This window comes from Lissotriton vulgaris, unplaced genomic scaffold (assembly GCF_964263255.1).
Source record: "Lissotriton vulgaris unplaced genomic scaffold, aLisVul1.2 SCAFFOLD_751, whole genome shotgun sequence".
NCBI lineage: Eukaryota > Metazoa > Chordata > Amphibia > Caudata > Salamandridae > Lissotriton > Lissotriton vulgaris.
In genome coordinates, this window is record NW_028254622.1 from 99,301 (window position 1) to 121,450 (window position 22,150).

At 44.0% G+C, this 22,150-nt stretch overlaps 1 protein-coding gene across 2 annotated transcripts in view; it reads left to right on the plus strand.

Annotated features, from left to right (window-relative positions):
* Nucleotides 1-373: 373 nt before the first annotated feature.
* The window catches only part of MAML3 (mastermind like transcriptional coactivator 3), a 519,669-nt gene continuing 497,892 nt past the window's right edge, over nt 374-22,150 (plus strand). For both annotated transcript variants that reach the window (XM_086951706.1, XM_086951707.1), the window contains exon 1: nt 374-1,858. In XM_086951706.1, the coding sequence (XP_086807832.1) occupies nt 1,427-1,858 (432 nt within the window). In that variant the 5' untranslated portion in view covers nt 374-1,426. The remainder of the gene's footprint in view (nt 1,859-22,150) is intronic.

Below are 22,150 nucleotides of genomic sequence, written 5' to 3' on the forward strand. Positions count from 1 at the left end.
CGTTTCTACGCAATTTGTCGCTAGGTACAAACAAACCATGTGTAGCATTGACATTGTATTAGTAATACAACGTCTACTTATAACAGTTTAGTTAATGTACATGGTAAATAACTCTACAAGACAATTAGACATTTCTGTTCAAATTTTGCGCGATTTAGACTTGTTTCATTGTTTTGGACGGACCAGTTGCCCAGTAATTACCAGTTCACCTTTGCGCTACAAGATGGCCGCCGCGTTTGATGCTGCCCCTATGATTGTAGGTCGGCGTGATGGCGTTTCCGCAAGACCTGCCCTCCTGTCTCTGGTGTTTACAGTAGTGCCGGTGGTATCCCTCCGCCTGCCTGTGGGAGGCGGCCTCCAGCCTTGTCTCATTGTGATGGTGGTAGCAGCGGGAGGAACAGCAGCATAATACACGCACACCAGGCAGCTCTGCCAGAAACCTCTGTGCTGGTCTCCAGGACTGTGTTCAGTTTAAATTCGTTCACTGTGAGGATTTTACCCTCAAGTTGTTCCTATCGTTTCCCCCTGCATTTACTCACACCTCACAATTAAACCGAGTCTTGAAAGTTGTTTTAGACCCGCTTGGTTGGTCGAATACAAACTTTTTATTTTTGTGAGGGGGACGTGTTTTCAAAGAACCGTGGTTTACTGAGGACGCTCCACTGTTTATCTTTCATTTATCCAATTTTGCATGGCTCTCGTCTTTATGCACCACGAGTCTCTTATAGATTAAGAGTATCACACCTTGCAGAAGCAGTCAGTGTGTCAATGTGTTAATTGACTTTCTCACCGGGGAATCCTGTTGTTTCTTTGAAAACATCAACTTTTCATCCTGACCCTCGCGCATCGCGCCCCAGTGGACTCTTGGACCCGCAGATCTCTGCTGTTCGTAAACACACTGGATCTTTGCATTCGGAAAGAATGCCCCAACTCCCCTGGAGCTCATCTGCCCAAAAAGTGGAATGCACAAACATGAAGAAGAGGAAGAAAGTAGGCAGCGAGTGAGGTGCGAAGGGGCACAGGAGCAGTTACAGTCCTTCCTGCCAGCCTCCTACTCTTCTGAGAGTCACTTTTTTTTCCTGGTTGGAAGGAGACAGTTTTACAAGTGGTGTTCAACCTGACCCCATAGCAGCTCCTGGAGAAAGGGAGCCTGGCGAAGGGCTGAGACCCTGCCGCCGGGGCACTGGAACTGCCTGGGGATCCCTTCCTGCCCCTTCCCTCTTTGGAGATTCACCGGTGCACGCTTTTATTCCAGACTGGAAGGAGACCCGCCGTCATGCATGAGGGGCATGATTTCTTGTAACCCCCATCAGCTCCCGGCTTGAGAGGAGGCGAGGAGGACTGAAAGAGTGGGGGGTGGTGTTTGGGGGTCTTTCGAGAGGTGGCCCAGAAAACTTCTTCCAAAATAGTGTGCGCGGGGAGCGGCATGGGGGATTACGCGGCCCCCGCTGCTGCTGCTGCCTCCTCCAGCCTGTGCCTGGTGGGCGGAGGGGCCGCCCTGCTCGGTGCCCTGGGCAGTGACAGCGGCAGCCCCGCGCCGCCCCCCCATGCGCCGGGCACTGGCTGCAGCGGCGCCGTGCCCAAGCACAGCGCGGTGGTGGAGCGGCTGCGGCAGCGCATCGAGGGCTGCCGGCGGCACCATGGCCACTGCGAGAGCCGCTACCAGCACGGCCAGGCGGAGCAGCGCGACATGGAGCGCCGGGACACGGTGAGCCTCTATCAGCGGAGCCTGGAGCAGCGCAGCCGCAAGGGCCCCGGAGGATCAGGGGGGCCCGGACCCGGGGGGAACAAGCAGCAGCAGCAGCCTGGCAAGGAGCAGGCGGAGGCGACCGAGCAGCGGAACCACACACTCATCATGGTAAGACCTTGGGAGTTGTGGTGGGCTGGGGGCAGGAGCAGGGACACAAAGGGGGGCACGCTGCCATGAACAACGCGCCGGGTGGCGCCATGGACACAAAGTTACCCTGTAAGAGTCACCCCTGGGGTGGGTTCTAGCCATGCACTGTTTTTTTAATTCTGTATCGAATGGTGTATACCATCATCTCAAGTAAATAACACATTCATATGTGGTGGCCACCTGTGTAGGTTCTACGAAGGTCTGCCCCTGCATCCTTGAATGCCACAAAGCGCATTGGTTCAATTTTCCCAGGTCTGGTAAGCAAGTTTATACATGTGTGCATTATCTTTGTCACATCGTTCCCACGCTGTCTGCCGTGTCTTTAAATGCCTAGCGTTTCTCTGTATGCAGTGCTGACATACCATGCACCTTCCTCTCAACGTTTCTACCTTTGCAAAAAATGTATTAGAATGGGATGAGTAAATTGTGGCATAACGTGCAGCGCTTCCTGAGGGGTATTAGAGCTCTGCACGCTGCTGCCCCCGAGGAAGTTCACCCCAGGCTGCGCGATCGCACCACGACTTGGAAACCTAGTCTCATTCGGCATGGTACAGAGGTGTTGTGTTTACATTAAAAAAGTGCTAGTGGGGCGGGGTGTACCGTGGGGCGGGGCTACAGTCTACGGGCCATGGATGTGAAAACTTTGGGCAAATGTGTGTCCCCTCTGTGATGTGTGTCCCCTGCGTGGGAGACCGATAATCTAGTTATGGTCATTTTGTGGCGCGTGTTTGAGTACAATTAGTGTCGATGCTAGGGATTATTCAGGTGTTGCACAATTATTATTTTTCCGACATGTATTCCTGTCTCGCTGTTCCTTGTGGTGTATTCACTGTTTTACAACATAAGGATGGAAGTGCTCAGCTCGTGCACATTTTTCAATGCATGTGCTTTTACCGAGTGTCTAAGCTAGATGTTTACACATTTGTATCACATTTCTAACTCAGCATGCTTTCGGCACGCCGTGAAGCATTTGCTTGACTCCCTGTCTGCGAAGTATCACACACATACTATGCCTGCTGGGTTTACAGTCACATTAACGCACACACCTTTCATTTTTTTTCTAGTTCTTAGTACTGCCGCCTGGTACACGAGATGGTTTGTGGGTGGGCCTATCCCTGACAATGCCTTCTTGAACAGTGTAACTCTGTGCCTTTTCCTGTCAGGTGTACCAATCTCCGCGCCCACAAGCGGGGTGTGTTACACTATAAAAATAAGGTGGTGATGTTGGTGACTGCGCACTGCTTCCAGGGGAGGAGCTGCGGCTGTGTGCTCACTCTGCACGCCCCCTCTGTCACTGGCTGGGAGACCTGCACTGCCTTTACATGCTGCTGTCTCCACTTCACTTAATGTGTGTTTCAAGTCGGCGCATCTGGCGGGGGAGTCGCCCACCCTCCCACGCACCTCACTGGAATTATCAAGGACGCAGCCAGCCCCCTTGCTTTCTGTCTTTGCAATCGCAGTTTGGACAAGGGTCGGGTTGCAACCCCCGCCCCCTCAACCCCGCACGACCACGATGCTTAACATCCCTGCCTGCCTTTCCAGTACCTCAGCAAAAGAGTGGTGAAACTGATGCATTTTAATTGAGATCCATTGACTCGTACGGCCTTTACATCCATGGGGCATTTTAGGAACTACAAAGAAAGCATCTTCGGGTGTCCATTCATTTCTGCATGATCAGCGTCAGGCCGGCTTCTCTTCAATTTAAACTCGCAGCAGTTGCCATCCTACATGTTGCAAATACACATTTAAGAGAAGCTGCAAGTTTGCTTTATTGAATTAACCATCAAGGGACAAGAAAAGCAAACAGCGCCTCCACTGCAGTTCACTCCGAGCGGCAAGAAACAAAACGCACGACACACAAAGCAGGGTTAGCAATGCCTTGATGTTGAGAAGAAAGGGCGTGGGGTCAAGTTAAATATATTTATTTTAGAATTTTAAAGCTAAGCAGCAGAGTTTGGTAGTAGGTATTCCAAGTACTCAACGCGGTCATTAAAAATAATCAGGAGATACAGAAGGAAATGCTTACTAAACTCGTTTGAACAAGCCGCCCTTTTCTGCAGCGACATTTTCAACCAGTGCAGGGTTGTGGAGAACAATGACATTCTAAACATCTTCTGCAAGTCAGTTTCTTTGTCTAACTGTTGTATTAATTGTGTAACTTTCCTTTCAATTGTGTGTGCCTGCGATGCAGAGTTGTGTCGGGTAAAAAAAATGGACTGACTGAAGGTGGCCCCTATGTCACTGGCTCCATTGGGTCCTGAGGCTTAATTTTGAAGTATCTAGGTCTTTAGGCCTGGTTCCATTTTGTTTCGGCCCTCTGGTTACCGCTTTCACTGGGTTGGGAGCGCATTTGTCTGTTGACCGCCTTTCCGATAGACGTTTCTGTGATCTAGCGCTGTGACATGGCTTCTTTCATGTAGCTCCTTGAAACGGCCACATAAATACTTCCGGTCCCTAATGTCAAGTGATAGTTAGGCAACCGAGTGGAGCGTTTTGGGTGCAGTGAGTGGTCCAATCGCACCCTGGGCAGGGAATCTGCGCTCCTGATCTTTCAGACACAAACATTTCCTGTGCAGAGGGGGAGGTAGCTGGGGGAAGAGGCCGCCTTGGGCTATCAACGAAACCGGATCCTGTGTGTGCCTGAACTTCCTGTAACAAGCTCTGTTTGTATTTGAAGATGGGCACCGGGTACCCTCGCGAGCGAATCATGCGCTCCACCATCTTTACGCCGGTTCCTTTTGTGAAATGAAAGTTATGGAACTCACTGAAGTTTAAAAGCCACGCTGCCTCGCCTCCTAGATTTCTGGCTAAAGGGGCGGGTCTTTGGGCTGTGTTTACTGTCTACTGAGCTGTAGCCAGCACCTCCCCTCCGCCTTCTCCAAAGTTTGTGGGGGGGGGGGGGGGGGGGACGAGCTCCGTGAGGGAGGGGGCGGGGTAGGAGTTCAGGGGCTGTGTGTATTTTCAGTGAAACGTGAGCCCTGGCTCGATTGTGAAAACAGACCCCTGAGGACTTGTTTTCTCCTACATTGTGCACGCTGGTCATCTGGGGACATTGCTGATTTTGCAGGGATACTTTGAGGGCCCAGCGTTCACGTGCCTGGCTAAAATGTTGAGTGTCGAGAAAAAGAAGTTGGGCTTTGGGGCTCAGAGCGAGAGCGCGCGCGGGAGCCTCGTTTATGAGCCTATTTCTGCACACATGACCATGTTGACTTTTGCCAGCTAGAACTGAACGCAGGCCATCTGCAGACCCTCCTGGGGCCCCCGCAGCCGCAGGACCATGAAAGTTTGTGACATGTAAAAGTTTCAGCCCCCCCCCCCCCCAATCGTTTACTGTTGACGCCATTGGTTGATCAGCCTATCCCGATGCTTTTCATATTTAGTATCCTGTATGGTGACTACATTTTGAAACCGGGATTGGCTAGACATGAGTTGGGCCGTTGGTTTATTTGTTTTGCGTATAAAACCAATGTTACCTCTGCAGCTCATTGAATACTTTTTTGTCGCATTCAGAGGTACTAATGTAAAAGCGAAAGTGTAACTAGCAGGGCTTTGCAAACGATAAAACAGGCCAGGATAACCTGCCTGAGATGAGGAATACTTTTAAATAAAGTTTAAAAAGTATGGTAAGACCTGCCAAGTGTCACATGCGTGATTAGCTGGTCCAGACCTGTTTTCTCTTTGAATGCTGGGAAGTGTAGTTTTGTTTATTCCATTATAGAGCCAAGACTAAAAGTCCCAGAATTAAAAATAAAACCTAATCTGGAGCAGCTCATTACACAGGCACCCAGAACTAGGCAGGCGTAAGAGAGGTGTACATGGGTTTTCAGTGACATTGAAGGGTAACACAGCCATTCATGGCGCATCCTTTCGGAATCGATGTATTGTATTGTAGTAAGCTGTGAGAAAGTGCAAAGCTCTCTTATTGCTATAAAGTAACACTGCAAACATGCAGTTACTGTAAATACACCGCCTACCCTCGTCCACAAATTACCTTCTGTCTGCTATGATTCATGATTGACGAAAGGAGAGACAATAATAGTCATTACAGCCGTTTCGTCTGATTGTGCTGCAGAAGAGGGCCCATACAAACAAGACCATGTACAGCATTTGAGCATGGACACCACGTGTAAAGTTGTGCTGTTATGGTCTGGAGTCATCGGTGGATCCGGGGGGAGCCTAGTCTTGCAGGCCGGTCCCTCCGGGGTGATTTGGACAAGTGGAACTAGGGTGGTCAGAGAGGGTGGGGTTTGTAGCAAATTTATAATAGGGCCCTGTGTCAGGAGCCAGCCTCTTCGCTGACCCTTGATCCAGTGGGCAGTAGTGTAGGCAGTTTTAGAAAGCTGGGGAAGGTGGAGTCAGAAAGGAATTTTTGATCCACCCACCGCCTATTTGGCTTGTGTAGGGTGGTGAGAGGAACAATGCGTTTTATTTTGTTGGTTGGGATGGGGTGGGGTATGCTTGGGTTGTTCTCCACAACAGGACAGGTGCAGTTTCATTGCCTATGGGTGGTAGTGGGGGGATGGTGAGTCACAAGCTGGTGTATCCTTCCCTCAGGAGCAGGAGCACAGAGCAGGGACTGTTGTAGCTGGTTAAGCGCGAGACTGAAGAGTATTGGGGCATCCTTGGGTGAGCTGGCTGTAGCAAGAATGGACGTGAGATGTTAAATAGGAAAATAAGATGGGGTGTGTGAGAGCTGTGGGTAGGAATTGGTTATATGGGGGAGTGAACCTTCAGGGAGGGGGGTTGTCAGGTTTGTTACCATGTATTAGTGAGGCTTGGGGTTTTTCATACATGAATTGCGTTTTATGAGGTTGATTTACTGCAGACCTGACCAAATAAAGTGGCCTTTTCAACAACACACTGGTCTTTGGTATTGTGAAGACTTGCACGATATGTGTGTTGTAGGCGATCTGGCTTGGCAGCAGCGATGCAAGTATTTAGACTGGGATCATCCTGCCCTCGGCCTTTCTCTGACTACCATGGTGGTGGGGTTTCACAAATGTGGTTTGGTAGCAAGAAAAAAATGTAAACCTCTAGCGACATGTGACGCAAACACGCAACCAGCAATGTGTAAATAGTATGCAATGAGGTTTATGATTACTATGCAATATTATTGTGAGAAATATCTCGAATTGATCATATTAAGAAAGTGTGTCTTTAGATGATTCAATATGTTTCACGTTTACTCATAAGGTTTGTGAATTTTTGCTTTCTAATAGTGACTTGTCTGTGTTTTTGATTTGTGAACTAAGATAATAATTAAATAGTTAAAAAGATAAATCGTCCAGTCATGTCGTGGGCTCAGTTTCAGTTAGCAGGGTGCTGGGCCCAAACTGGGCCTTATTGGCCTGTGAACTCTAATGCGCGTGCCCATCAGACCTTCTCGGCAAAGCCAAGTCATGTTTAATTCATTGAAAAGTGTAGGAAGCATGGCACACATCTCAATATCCCTGGACTGTCCTGGCAAGTCCAGAACTCATGGTCTGCATTTTTGCGCTATTAGGTTTAGCGAGATCTGATCGAAATGTGAATGGGGCAACATGAGATCTCTGATGTCATGGTATGCTTTGACCACAAGTTGCAATTTTAGAAGTCTGCTCCATTTTTGAGCCCCCCCCCCTCAAGATCTCTGCCAGACTCCACGATTGAGTTGATATAATTGCTCCTAAATTGAATGGAGTCCTTTATGGAATCTCTGAGCACCCTACAAGTTCGAGTTCCTGCAAGACTTGTCAGCCCTTTTTACTCATTCGCGTGAGCAACACCGCTTATGGTAAACCTGGCAACTGCTCTTCCAGTTACTACTGTTCTCATTCTACAAATGGTGTGTGCGAAATAATACAACTTTTCCCTCTCTACCTTCTGTTAAATTTACTTTCTTCCTGAGATGGCCGTGGTTTACAAGAGTTTGAGCATAGGTACCTCGTGTTGCTCTCACTGCATGTTAAGGCACCATTTGTGCTCCACCACTTATGTAAAACCCTCATTTTTATTAATAAGAGACATCCCTATGGGTTAATGCACATGTTACGGAAATTTGGGTGTATTCTAGAATTCTGATTTGACATCTCAGCATTGCTGAGGCCCGCCGTGTGTTCTGCGGTTGGTAAAACGGGCAAAATTGAGTTGCCTAATAGTAAAGTCTGTTATTGACAGATGAATATTGTTTGTTGTGCTTCATACCAGAATGTATTGCCCTTCTTTGGAGCATGTTTTCTATTTAGGGGTTGAATCTGTAGCGTCTTTTAGGACCAAAAAGAGCTTTCTAAAGGGGCTTGTTTTAAATTTGGTTTTAAGGATAACATTGATTGGTTTCTCAGTCTGGGCTTAGTGAGTTTCATAGTCGGGCACCAAAGGATTCTGATTGTTTATTCTTCCTGTGTCTTTCAAATGAATCCATTTGGAACAATCCAATTTTACTGAGGGTATTTTGGGTCAACTCCCCCACTTCATTCTCTGGGCAAGTGAGAACCATTGCCGTTCCCGAGAGCAGGGGTAATGTACACCAGTCGTAATGATAACTATTGCAGTTTATAAAGGGTATCTATTTCAGAGCTCAGTGACTCATTTCAGTGTCGTACGGGTTGCTTAGAAACTTACAGCCGTGTTTTTAGGTCAGTTCATACTGCTTAATCCAGGCCACCCCATATCTTAATGATCTTTGTCATGACTGACCATAATAAAAAATGTCACCTTATTGGTGGATGTGTTTCTTGCCATTTTTAGGGACCAGAACTTTTTTTCTTCAACAAACTTTGATCCAGACCAAGAGAGAGAAAAACACAAAAAGGAAAATGAATGAGGAAGAGAAAAATGGGAAATCAGTGACAAAGGGAGAAGAAAATGAAAAAGAACCTGAAAGAGGCAGCAAGTGTCTTGTGGTGTTTTAAAGATTCATAAGGTGAAATCAGGAATACACAATCTTGGTTTTCTGCACCCCAAGATTTGATAGCGCCTGCTGTGGGCCTCTGACAATTTGTTTTGCTCGGTAGTTTAAAAAAAACATTTTTTTTCCTCAAATTAAGCACTGTAGACTGTATACATTTGGAATTGTAATTTATAAAGCAAGATGATAGGAGCAGGGGGTCTCATGTAAGTGTTGGAGTAGTCGACCAAGTTGAGTGTTTTGGGGGGCCCTAGATACTGTGGGTTTCAACGCTCAGGATGGTTAGGGTTTTTGGTGTTTTTATATAGCACAGTCTTCACTATTTTCAGCTCCTCCTTGGTGCTGTTGATATTTATAACCATAAGGGTGGGTTGAGTCTAAAGGTACACCATATGGAATTCAGTTTCATGACCCACAGGCACAACCTGTATGTTTGTACCCACAATTTATTGATTTATAAAGCCCTAACTCCACTCGACGGAGTTTCAGAGCACTGTCCCGAAGAAAGGTGTGTGAGCTCCAGGTAGAGGTCAACATATGCATTGACTGACAGCATAACATGGTAGGCTATTGCCTTTACAACATTGGTAATTAATTCCACAAGTAGAGAGGATTGCACTATATGGGAGGTATACAAAAGTAAAGGGCAAGCAAATACATAATGGCTGCCAACAGCCACTAGTACTGGTTGCGTATTACGAAGAAATAACTAGATAAGGAAGGACATTTAGTAGACAGCACGTTAATCCAACAAGCAGTGGCGGAAAAGAGCCGCAGTGACAACTGAAGACTATGAATTAAAGGTTGGAGAATATGGATTGAAAAAGTGTGGGTGCCGGGAGTTATAACATTTCTGAAAAAGAGCGAAACGTTGACTGGCAGAACAGAATTTTTGAACAATACTACAAAGGTCAAGACTTGGAGACGGTGAGAGTAGATGGCAAAATATAAGAGACGTGAGAAATACAAGGTTGTCAACAGCATACATTATAGGTTCAGCATCATGAAAAAATAGGTACATAATTAGACATATATACATAAAGCACAACTTGTCATACAACAGGTAGTCTGAAAGAGCAACAGAATATCGAATATGACAAGTTCATGACTAGGAGGCTGCCACAGTGAGGGCACCGTAGCCAGAAGTTTTTTGTACCGTCTGACCCCGAGAGCATTTGTCCCTACTAGTTTTGTGTGTTCATCTTGCTTGTGTTGTTTCGGGAATGGTAGGTGGGTCTGTTTTTGCTCACATCTTCCATGTGCTCCCTGTCCTGGTACCTCCTACCTTCTTCTTGAGGTTCACCTCCACCAACCTCTTTGTGAGCAGGGGATGCTGCTCCTGCAATGTAAGCGCTGACCTTTGTGAATAGGAAAGTGTGCATGATGTGCCAATAGATTTAACTGTGGTATGTGATGGTATTCACTGGTGCGGTGTGGTGTAGGAGTTGGCTGCATGAGTATTCCCTCATCTTGCAGCTGGTGGTCCCACCGTGTTCCCAAACGACAGGCCGGTGTTGTCGTATAGTGCGACGTGGTAGTTAACTTGTTGGTCTGGGAGATGTGGTGCAAGGTGGTTTGTAGTGGTTCACTGCGCTGCGCATTGCAGACTGATATGTTCGATGCCTTAGACTGGCAAAGGTCAGTGTTATGTGGTGTGGCTGATGGATTATAGTGTGTTTTGTTCTGTCATATGGGGTGGAAAATCACGTAAAAAATGTTTTTATTTAACTTTTCATAAAGTTACATTGCAATACAAGATACATTAAAGTGGGGTCTACGACACAAGGAGGAAAGATCATAAAGTTACATTGCAATACAAGATACATTAAAGTGGGGTCTACGACACAAGGAGGAAAGAGAGAGAGTGTATTGGAAATGTTAACAAGTGCCTTACGTTATTTTTAGCTGGCGGCATTGTTTATCGCGACAGCAGGTTAGGGATAACATTTAGAGCACTGAACAACAAATGAACTTGAAAGGTGGGCTCTAGATACAGCTGTATGATATGACATTGGTTACGTGAAGGGGCCAAGGACAGGGTGGTGGATAATATTGTTTCCCACCTGGGGCAGTTATGAGCAACACAATTTTGTTTTGTTTTGAGGAACAAGGCGATGTTGGCGTGTGTGATGGAGGATGGTGTAAGGTGGTGTTAGGTGATGTGGTATCTTGTTGGATTGGGTTTTGTGGTCTTTGACTTGGTGTGGGTGGGTTATAGAATATGTTAGAGGCGGCCCCATATTGAGTTTGGCTGCTTTTCTTTTTGCTTAATACAAATATTTCTATGGTTAGGTTATTTTTTATGTTAATTCATATTATATCGCAGTTGTATTTGATACTCATAAACCTTATAATTTCACTTCTACTCTGGAAGAGCTGGAATAGCTATTTATATATATATTTTTCGACCAACCCCCACCCCTTATTCACCATCCTTCCTTGGCTCCAATCTTTTGGCTGTTTCAGCCTCAGGCTGTTGTACCGTGTGCATTTTTTTTTTTGCTGTGTTAAGGCATGGCTTGGTCTTGTTATGCATAGTATGTTTTGAGTCGGTGTTATGTGGTGTTCTGCCGTGGGTGGTATGGCATGATGTGTGGTGGCTTCACTCAGCGCGGTAGCGTGAGATTAGAAGGCACGTCTCCTGGCAAGCAAGCTACTAGGCCTCTCTCTCCTCCTCCCTTGCATGCTAAGCAGTGCATCGGCTTGCCTCGTATTTCCCTGTGGGCTGTGTCTTTAGGGGTGGGCCGACAGGAGAGGGGGGGGATTAGTGCTGGTGTCTGTGGCCTGTCCCTGTAGGCGTGTACCGCTGCTGTCTGTGAGCTGTTGGACGTGCAGCTGGGAGGGCAGAGTGCTCTTGCGATACTCCTCCCACCGCGATGGCTGGTGTCGTCGAGCTTTAAAGGGATTACTGCTTAAAGGCGCACACACCGCCTTTCCTCCGCACACGGAGGCCTTGAGTTTCTAGTCATTATTTTATTAATTCCACTTCCGACTTGTTGGTATCTCTCTCTCTCGCTCTCTCTCTCTTTAACTTGTATTTTTTTTTGGGCCCCTTTTTTTCTGTCAAGTATTGTGACGTAACCAACGGACCTCGTAAATACTTAGTATTAACACCAATGTTTCATAGGGACAATGCCCTAACGATAAATTACATATGTTGCATAATTTGCAGAAAATACATTATTATATTGTAATTGCATTTATATAGCGCTTACTACCCCTGACTCGGTGTCGATCGCTTTTTCGGCGAGTAGCACGCTACTCTGGAACCCTTAAATGATTAGTGGTGAATTACAGATTTCTAGCAACGAGAAGGCTGGAAAGGAGTACAGTAAGGACCACTGGAATTATGTGGCCGAGGAGGCTCAAGTTTTTGTGCAGTGTTCACTAAATTATGTGGCAAGAAAAATGCGGCATGCAGCACTTTTTTAATGTCAGTATTATTTTGAAATTTTTATTATGTGGGAGAGGTGCGCTGCGGCCAGGGCGACTGACACTGGACGCTGGGGATCACGGTTCGATCCCCGGCTCTGATGGCAGGGTCTGCCCAGCACCATGCAACGCTGGGCAATAGCTTGCTTAACCCCTTGCATGCGGCCACGATTCTGCGCCTGTGTGGCAAAATCGCGAGTGGGCGGGTTTATGATGGCCCCCAGCCGTCATCAGCACACGAGCGCCGTAGGGACCGTCATCAGCATGCAAGCGGTTAATCTTCGGTGGTGATTTGTCCGCTATACAAGTACTGGATATATTATATAAGCTAACACTAGCTGGTTGAGGTTTCACGTCATTAGTTTCACCTTAACAGCAAAATATAATATTCAGCAGTTAACCTTTTCAGATGGCCTTCCACTGCGTAACACATGTGGCAGTATTTTATCGTAAATTTGGATACGTTTGAGCTTGAAACAAATTTTTTTTGTTAAAAGTCAGATTATGTGGCGAGTTCTGCAAATCCATAATGATGTGGAAAATGCCACAGCCTCGGAATCTGTTAATTCCAGTGTCTCTGAGTACATTATGCTGCTGTTTACAGCAGGAATATATGGTAGTTTAAAATATGCATCCTCCTGCTTAAAAAAATGGAATATAAAATATTTAATAGATATCTTGTTATGGGGATCTGATTACATATGCAAATCGCTCTGACTTATGGTTGATTATCATGTCATGATCATCACACAGTGGCATTAAAGAACAAGGGGTGTGCGACTTATAAACTTTGTCTATGGCATTTTGCACCATTCCCATGATGTTCCCTGCTGCTGGTATTCCAGTGGGAGCATTGTTGTCCCCACTGCTACTCATGGCTGCCAGCCCTAAATGACAGTGGGGAAAACAACAGCCGTTCCTAACAAGCTGCATGCTTTTCTTTCCCTGCTGCTGGCCATCCAGCTCTGGTACTTGTGACGTAAGGGAAGACGGTTACACTCCTTCCCGGAACCAGTAAAACACAGCATGCTCACTGACCTGTGTGGTGGAGGAATGTTACTGCAACTGTGTTAGGTCACTTTTTTTTGCTGCTGCTCTTTATTTTTTTCTTAAAACTTTGGCAGCGTTGCTCTTCACAAACCTGAACTTTAACCCCTTCCATGCTGATGACGGAACGGTTCCGTCATCAGCGTCGGTTGAGCTGTGCTGAAGACGGAACCGTTCCGTCATGACTCCGCCCGCGCAAGGCGGAGTCAGCACAGGCGGGGAATACGCCCCGCACGCAAGGGGTTAAAAGAAGAAAATATGCAAAGTGCCAAGTCACAACATCGTATACTCCCCTAGAGAACCATAATACGTAATTGCCCATTGTTTAGCTTACTTATACGTACAAACATATCCTTATTATTGTGGTGCAATAGGACCTTTACATGTAAGGATACACTGCACTTTCCATGGGGCATTCAGAATCCTTTATCGGCTAAACTTTTACCAATTTTCGAATAATCATTGATGAACGTGTCAACATTGATGATGAATGTATTCCGAATTATTTTTTCCTGGTATGCATTTAATTTTATTGATGACCCGACAGCTCTCCAGACCCTGCTGAGCTTACAGTGTGCAACTCCTAATGCATGCACTGCTAGCTGCAGCCATCTTGTTCTGGGCTTAGGCATTCTTTAGGTATAACTAAGAACGTCAAACACAAGATGGCCAATGACTGCGCATGCACGCACACATTTTGAACCGAATCCTGTAAATTCACACGTTTTGTGAAATTTTATGCAGTTTTGAGACAAGTGTGGTTTTAGGTGATCTTTTACGGTATCCCATCTTAGCGTAATTGCTCCAAAACTGACTGAAAAGTCACTTTGTAAATAAAATTACCTCACCATCCCAATGCAGTAAAGGGTGACTGTTTTCAGGGAGGATGTGCACATTGTGTACAAGCAAAATGAGACCAAAGGCAAACAGGTGAGCCAGTGGCTGATGTAGGTTGGGCCATTGCAACATGCTGTATGCTGCAATGGGCAGAAGCAAAATGTGACCAGGTTGAGCAGAAGGAGCTGTCCCCAGAGCAGAGGGGGTCTGTCCGACAGAAAGACTTGAAGGTACACGGACGTACTCTCTCTCTCTCTCTCTCTCTCCCTCTCTCTCCCTCTCCCTCTCTCTCCCTCTCCCTCTCCCTATCAGTGAAGGCATCTGGCTGGACAAAAAACTAAGGCCCTGCGCAGCGGTGATGGGCCAATTTACAATATTATCCAAAAAACACCAAATCAACAGGAGGAAAACACAAAGATTAAAGTTATATGACAGTTAGATGTTCAAATAAAACGAGAACTAATGTGAAAAACCACTGAAAAAAAGCCATTTATAGTTTAGCCAATTAACTATAACTTGTGCCCTATCGCGCACCGCTTGACATCACCTATTACATCACTCATGACTATTAAATGACATAACTCCCCTATAACTAGTGCCCCATCATGCACTGCTTATATCACACATTACATCACTCATGACTCTTAAATTGCATGACTGACATCCCTCTCACCTATAAAGTGTGACCCATCTTCCACTGCTTATGACATCACATATGACATCACTCTTGACTGTTAAATGATATAGCAAACACAAGGAGATGATGGACGGAGCACTGAAACTTTTTAGACACTCACCCTCAGTCACAGATCTGGGTTGAATCCATCATGGTCCTTTAGCTCACTTCGCCACCGCAGTTCAGGCCCAGCTATATGCAAATCACTCTTGACCCTGTGGCTCATGGGAACAGTCCAGCCCGAACTGCCAAGCCAGGTCCTCCGTGGACTGGAAACAAGCATCCTGGGGCCAGGTTTGTTTTATGACATAACTGACCTCACTCACTTATAACTTGTGCTCCATCGTGCACTGCTTATGACGTCACACATTACCTGTTAAATGACATCACTCATTCAATTAAGAAGGACAATATTGTTAAAATTACTAAAGAGTAACGCAGTGCATGATGTGACCCAAGTTATAGTTAATTAACTAGCTGTAGCTTTCTATGTCAGTAGTTTATTTTTAAAAGTTATTTCTAGTGTCATTTTAGCACTTAAGTATAATGTCGCTTTAACCTTTGCTTTTTTCTGTGACTATGTTGATAGAGAAAGAGAGGTTGATTTCAAAATCATGGATTCTGGTTTTATACTGAAAAGTATTATTGGTAGAGTCACTAATGGTTTTGAAAAAAAGGTTTTACTCTAAAAACTTATGAAATTGCTTTTGCTTGTGATTAGGAATACATTAGTGGAAAAGTTTCCTTACTATTTTCCAATGTATTTACAGTAGATCAAATAACTTCAGACTGCTTATTGATTACTCCATGCCGTGTAATACATAGAAATGTACTCTTTATGAGTTTATGGTTTCTGCTCAAGGTAAATGAGCGTGCAAACTGAGGTGGACTGTAAGTGCTCATTCAAACTAAGATCTCAAATGAAATAATGGATTTTATACGTATCTGTCCAGGAGTGTTTTAAGGCCATTGTTTCAAAAAAACAAATAATAGATGCGTTTCAGAATACATTTAAGTATCAATTTGCCATGAAGTCATTGTTACAGTAACAGTTAACAAAGTGTGTGCTAAGAAACACTTGTTTTTTTTTAAATAGTTCTTTCTTGGCATTTTTACTTTATAAAAGAGCAACAATAATCTAGGTCTCAGCAGAACGTTAGACATGTCAGTCTCATCAACACACACAATAATAAAACTCTCAGCCAAACACAATAGAAAAGATGAGGCATCTCCGAGGGACATCTGTAGGAGGTAAAGTCTGGAAGATACAAGCAAAAAGTCTACCTCCTGTGCAAGGGAGGAAAAACAAAAAGTTTAGACTACATACCACCACAATCCACTGCTCATATTTATGCCACAGTAATGGCCAATAAAGTACATAATCTAAAAAAAAACACTTGTTTATAATAGGGGACATGTATTTAATACCATTTGTGTGTCTGGTGTGTGTGTTTTTATATGTTTTTTGCCAAGGCAGTGACAATAAATGTTGCCCAATAACATATTATTTAAAGCAACTCTACTAATAAACGCACATTTATTACTATTGTGCAAAACAAAATTCAAGTTTATTGATAGAGTACAACACAACTGATATTGGAAAAACACATTTTCATGTCTAATAATTGCACGTAACAATCACTTTACACAAAGAAACACCTCTCCACTCCTAATAGTCACAAGGTATCTTCAGTGTGATTTTACCATTCTGCCAAAATGTAACCCCTTAAATCCTATTTCTAGTTTATTACCTTATTTATATGAGCAGGATTAACTGAAGAGCGCCAATCCCCAGCCACAACTTTTCGTTATTATGCATTTTCCATACTTTCCACATTTGCCACCATCTACGGAATAATGTGCAAATCAAAAACAATACGGAACTTTATTTTGAAAAATCACTGCACAGGTGTGCAAACGCCACACCAGACCTCTTTGCAAAAGTTATCTTGTCACCTTTCAGCTGTTGACTTCTGTATTCGGGCATTTAAAGCAGTGTCACTTTTGCTCCTGTGGCCTTTTATCGGCACCAGGGAACGAAAAACCTGAAGTACCCTTGATTTATAGTTTCAGCTGCATGTAAAGAACAATTCTTTGTTTATCATGAAAATGTTTACTTCATTATACACACGCTCATGTTTGCATCACAGAGACTGCTCTTTAAATAGCAGTTATTATAAGGTGCAGGATTCTTGAGTCCTTGTACACCAAAATCACAAGGAATCTCCTGGTCTTATTTGAACAAAATACATATGAAACTCACCACAGTGTTCTGCGGTGCTGATTCTTAATGGAAGGAGGTGTTTTCAGGGGCTCTGCACACAAAAAAGCTGTCGTCCAAGTTTTGAGCCTAACTAGGGTGAGTTAAACAAACTAGTCACGTCTTCATTTATTACAAGAAAAGTTTACTTGTTTGCTTCCTTTCTGCAGATTCCAACTGTGTGTGTATTTTACACACTCGACTTTGCTCTGAAAGCAGAGAGTTAATAGAACGCGGTCCCTTATGTGCCATGCAAGACCAAATCAGCCATTGTTGGTGGCTTACACTTTGAATACCAACTGATGAAGCTGTATCTTTTCTTTCAATCACTGTGGTTGGGAGACCCCTTGCGTATTAGTGTTTGTAATAATATCAACACTGATAGATAACTGTGCCACTCAATATGCCCCGCAGTCTGGCTTCATTTGCTTCCTAGTATGGACACAGTATTGCACAATTCTGTCCTCCATTTCTGCATTATTCCATTAACTGAGGCAAAGCACCTATAACTTGATGAAGACAATCATCCTAGGAGTGCGAGATGTAACAGTGCAATAAAGTCGGTCATTCCTGGCCTGTTCTTGTCCAGGCATCCGTAGTGATTTTACTAAAACCTCTGGAGTTATAGGTGGCAGCTTAAGAAAAAAATGTTCAGTGTCCAACAAATGCAATTACTTGAATTTTTAGTTCACAGCTACAAGACTCGCAGCAACAGCTGTATGAAAAGAGTCCTTGACAAATATATAACTTGTAACATATATTTTGAATAAGAATTGCAAAAGCCTTCTGAAAAGATGCCTGGCCCAATGTTTATCTTTTAATATCAACCACGTGTTTGGCAGAATCATTTTTGGTAGCACTGGAGCCCTGATAGAGATAGCAGCTGTTAATCATTATTTCATTTTGTTGGCTTTTAGTTTGAGTTTCGTTTTGATTTAGCCCTACGTTTTGCTTTTCAATTTTACTTTATAGTAAAAGCCCACGTTGTGGTTATAATATTTGGTTTATAATATTAATATAGAAAGTATTTTTATGCAGACAAAAACAAATAATAAAACCTCCAATTCAGACTGAAAAAATAACACAAGGTTTATTCATTCTATTAGTTTATTAAAACAATTATTTTGTTAGAAGTTAAAAAGTCCCAATACATTATTTAGCCTCCTGCTAAATCAAAAGCATGTATGCAAGGTTTCATACAGAATTGCTGCAGAGTATTACAATGTCAGAAAACTTGCAAATACATCTTAATGGTATTTCTTTTCTATTGTTCATATTATTATGAAATTCACTATGTATGTTGCTACCCTTTTTGTAACTAGGTCAGCACAAAGTCTCTTTTCTCTACACATGGTCTGATCTGCTGTTTTTGTTACCCGAGATTCAATTTTTCTTCTAATTTCTTAGTACCGTCAATATAGCCACAAAATGTGTTCTGAGTTTTCTAGTCACCCGTGCAACATTCAATTAGTGGTGCTTTGAAACAATTTTTCCATTAATTCTTTTAAAATCATCTCGTTAAACCATAATTTCATAAATGTCCTTCTGTATTGATATATTGATCATGGAGATCTGCCCATGATCCATACTCAACTCCCTCGATCAGGTAACCATCCGATGATGGGTACCAGGTGAACTTCACAAAGTGTGAATCAGGACTGTGCTCCAGGCTTGCCTTTATTTCTTTTTCCAGACCATAAGTATAATTACTAGATAGGACGCCTTCTATGCAACTCGGATGTTCCTGTGGGATAAACTAAATCATGCATGTATAAATGAGTTTAGGTCCAAAACACAGTTTGCGTAGAGATTATAGTATTTTTTTTTTTTTGCTAGGAGTCCCCAGATTCTTGTGTACATACAAGCTCAGACTGTTGTGCCATATCTAGAATATTTTTATTAATAGTAAATAGTAGTTTATGTAGCAATTGTTTATTTTTTTCAATCAATTATTTACATTGTAGGGGTAACCAACACACGTTTTACCTTTTATCCTTGTCCTGTAATAACAGATGTCCAGTTCGGTGCCAGAGGCCTATATTTAACCAGCTGGTGTGGTTGTTCTCTGGGCGTCATGCCTGAGACTACACACACCTCCATTTCAACTTGCTGCCCGCTCTTTCCCAGGATGCAATGCAAAGGCTGCATGTCCTTGAATTGTGCTACTGTTGGGTCTCAGAAATGGACCTCACACGTGACCACAGGGAGGAGCAACCATACCAGCGCGCGAAATGCAACCCCCTGTCACCAAACTGGACAGTTAACAGTGCAGGACAGAGCCGTATAAGACCATACAGCATTGAACCCAAGCCAGTTAGTGCTAAAGGGCAAACCTTGTATCGGCTAACCTTACAATGGAGAAAATCTGCAGAAAGAATGCCATTTTTTTTTTACAGACGCTACTGGCTACTATTAATAAAACAGTGTATATGTCATAGCAGTTGGATCTTTTATTCACAATGTAGTTGTATTTATTGATGTAAATCTTTTATTTACATCAAGATTCCTTCGACGCTTTGCAAATACCTATTCATCTGCAATTATAGTAGTTGTTTTTCAGCTTTACCCATCCATACAGAATCTCTTGAATATTTAAAGGATCCCCTGACTGGACCACATACTGCCCATGGACGATGCAATACAAAGATGAAACCACTAGCACACTCACACTATGCAGGTATACCTGTCCATGCATCATTCTTATGGTTGGAGTACTCCACCATTCCCCAATTACTACTTTCATCAGTATATTGCCTTCACAGTTTATCAATTGGTGCCCAGGTAAGAGGGATGCTGGGTGAAAATAAGTGTGGCCAAGATGACATGGGCTCCACTGAAGACCAACAAAATGCCCCTGTTTGCCCCCAGAATAGCGGGTGGGTATGAAGATAACTGTTACTGGAGGGCCATAGTCTCTCGTGGCACTGGGGTGCTGCACCAGTGAGACTTACGCCCCGTGTGGCCGGAGTGAGTCTGTCCACATGACTAATAATCAGGCACGAATAGTGCGCCCTGAACATTGCAAAGCCAATGTGTTTCCCAGCTGCGCCACGCTCAGCTGGTAAGGCCTTCCAGGGCGTGTTTTGAAGTAGTTCAAAGGAAAAGTACACGGCGGAATCCAAGGCATGTGTTTTCTGGCCCCAGCAGGCTCAAACCACACTTTAGCTGAACTGAGATAATACAAGCGCTTGTTTGGTAAACGTTCGTGCGTGGAGACGTACGCACGGTGGTGTCTGTCTGGAAGGGCCGACGCCGTCCTGTTTTCAGGAAGCGCGTCACTTCGAAGAGCTTCGACATGGTGTTTGCAAGCGCTCCGTTTAGAATCTAAACAAAAAGTTAAAATACAATAAATGACAGAACACTTTAAGCGCGGAAGGGGGCGGGTGTTTAAGATTGCAGGTTTGGTTTCTTTTTTCGTAATCGGCACAGTGGGTTGGTTTTAACATTATTCCAGTGTCAAATCCATGTTTACACATTTCTTGCTCAGAAGTGACTTGCGAAATTGAGGTTAAATTTGTATAAGATGCCACCGTTTTGAACGCTGGTTGAAAAATATTTCCTGAATGCAAATCAAATTCTTCTCAAAATTATTAAGGGCGCTGAAGTAACAGAGTGCTGCACATAAACAGTGCATTGAAGCACCTCACTGTGCGTTGGTGCACATATTTCAGTGTCTTAAGTGTGTAGATACAGTCTCATTCAACACACCACCCAACGGCATACTTTAAATGCAGATGGCAACGGGACACATTTTATTAAAATGTTATGTATAATATGTTTATTGGGACTTTCAGCTACCACTCTTAATCGATTGCACACATTTAATCATTGGGAGAGCTGGAAAATGGTCTTTTTGGTCAGCCCTCTTCATCCATTGGTCTGTTCAGGTGTCATTCACATTTTTCTTCTCTCCTCTACAGCAAACAACATGAGTCCGGCTATTTTACCCACTGGCCAACTTCACTGTGATGGCATTCTTTTCTTTCACAAAAAGCACATCCACACACAAAGTAGTTCCCTTCAGTGCCTGGGCCTACTATGGTGCAGGGATCACATCCACTCACAATATAGTTACCCTCAGTGCCTGGGGCTAAATTGGCAATGGTTGTTTTTTTAGACCAAAAACATATTGTTGCTGGTAGCTCCCCAGCTATAACGTTTTGCAAAAACCATGACAAAGCAAAATAGGCATTGTCAAATCCATGAGGCTGGCAGTCAATACTAGACCTATTGGCTTTGCTTATGCTTGTTTTTTACCTACATGCATAGGGTACAATATGGATGGAGATTGAGGTTAGGCGAGTACCTTTAAGCTGATATTGGAGTAGCAATTGGTGATCTTTCGCCACAAAGTGGCCTCCCAGGAAGCAAGGGATGGACATAGTTTATTTTTCTCATTTTGGTACAAGAGTGCACGTTTGTGGGTAGACTGAAGAGTGCGATTAAACCTGTACTCTTGTATGCAATGTAGGGGATGTATGTACCACTACCTCACATGTTTGTGAGTATAGCCTACCTTTTCCATCTTACTATGAAATAATAATGGATAGAGCCTCCACTTTCTCTTATTTGAGATCAAAGAGGCTGAATCTATCAGATGAACATCCGGCTTCCACCCTAAAGTGAGAAGGCCGTTTATTAGAGTTGAGTGAACATAGAGACATCAGCTGTTGTGAAGGATCCTTTTCTGTTTCCCTCTAACTACATTAACCTTTCATAAAAGGGGTTAGGAACGGCTAGTCCTTCTCAATGGCTCTCACATAAAGGGATTCCAGTGGAAGTTGGATAGTTTCCTTGTTAGTTGACAACCCAGCTAACTGCTAAATGGTTTATTGCCGTAGACCAGGGTTATCCAAAGTCTGTCCTGGAGGGCTGGATCCATGCTAGATTTTTTAAGATAACTACATTTATCTAAATGGGTTATTCGAAAATCCGGCATAGATCCTGCTCTCCAGGACCGACGTGGGAGAACCCTGCCCTAGACGGTGAAACATTTAAGCTCACATCAGAATGTACCTTTGGGAACTCAAGATACTGTGTGTAAATGAGCCAAACATCTGATGTCTCTTCCTTGGTTTTGTTGCTTGCTATGGACCCCTCAGCCTCATGAGTTTC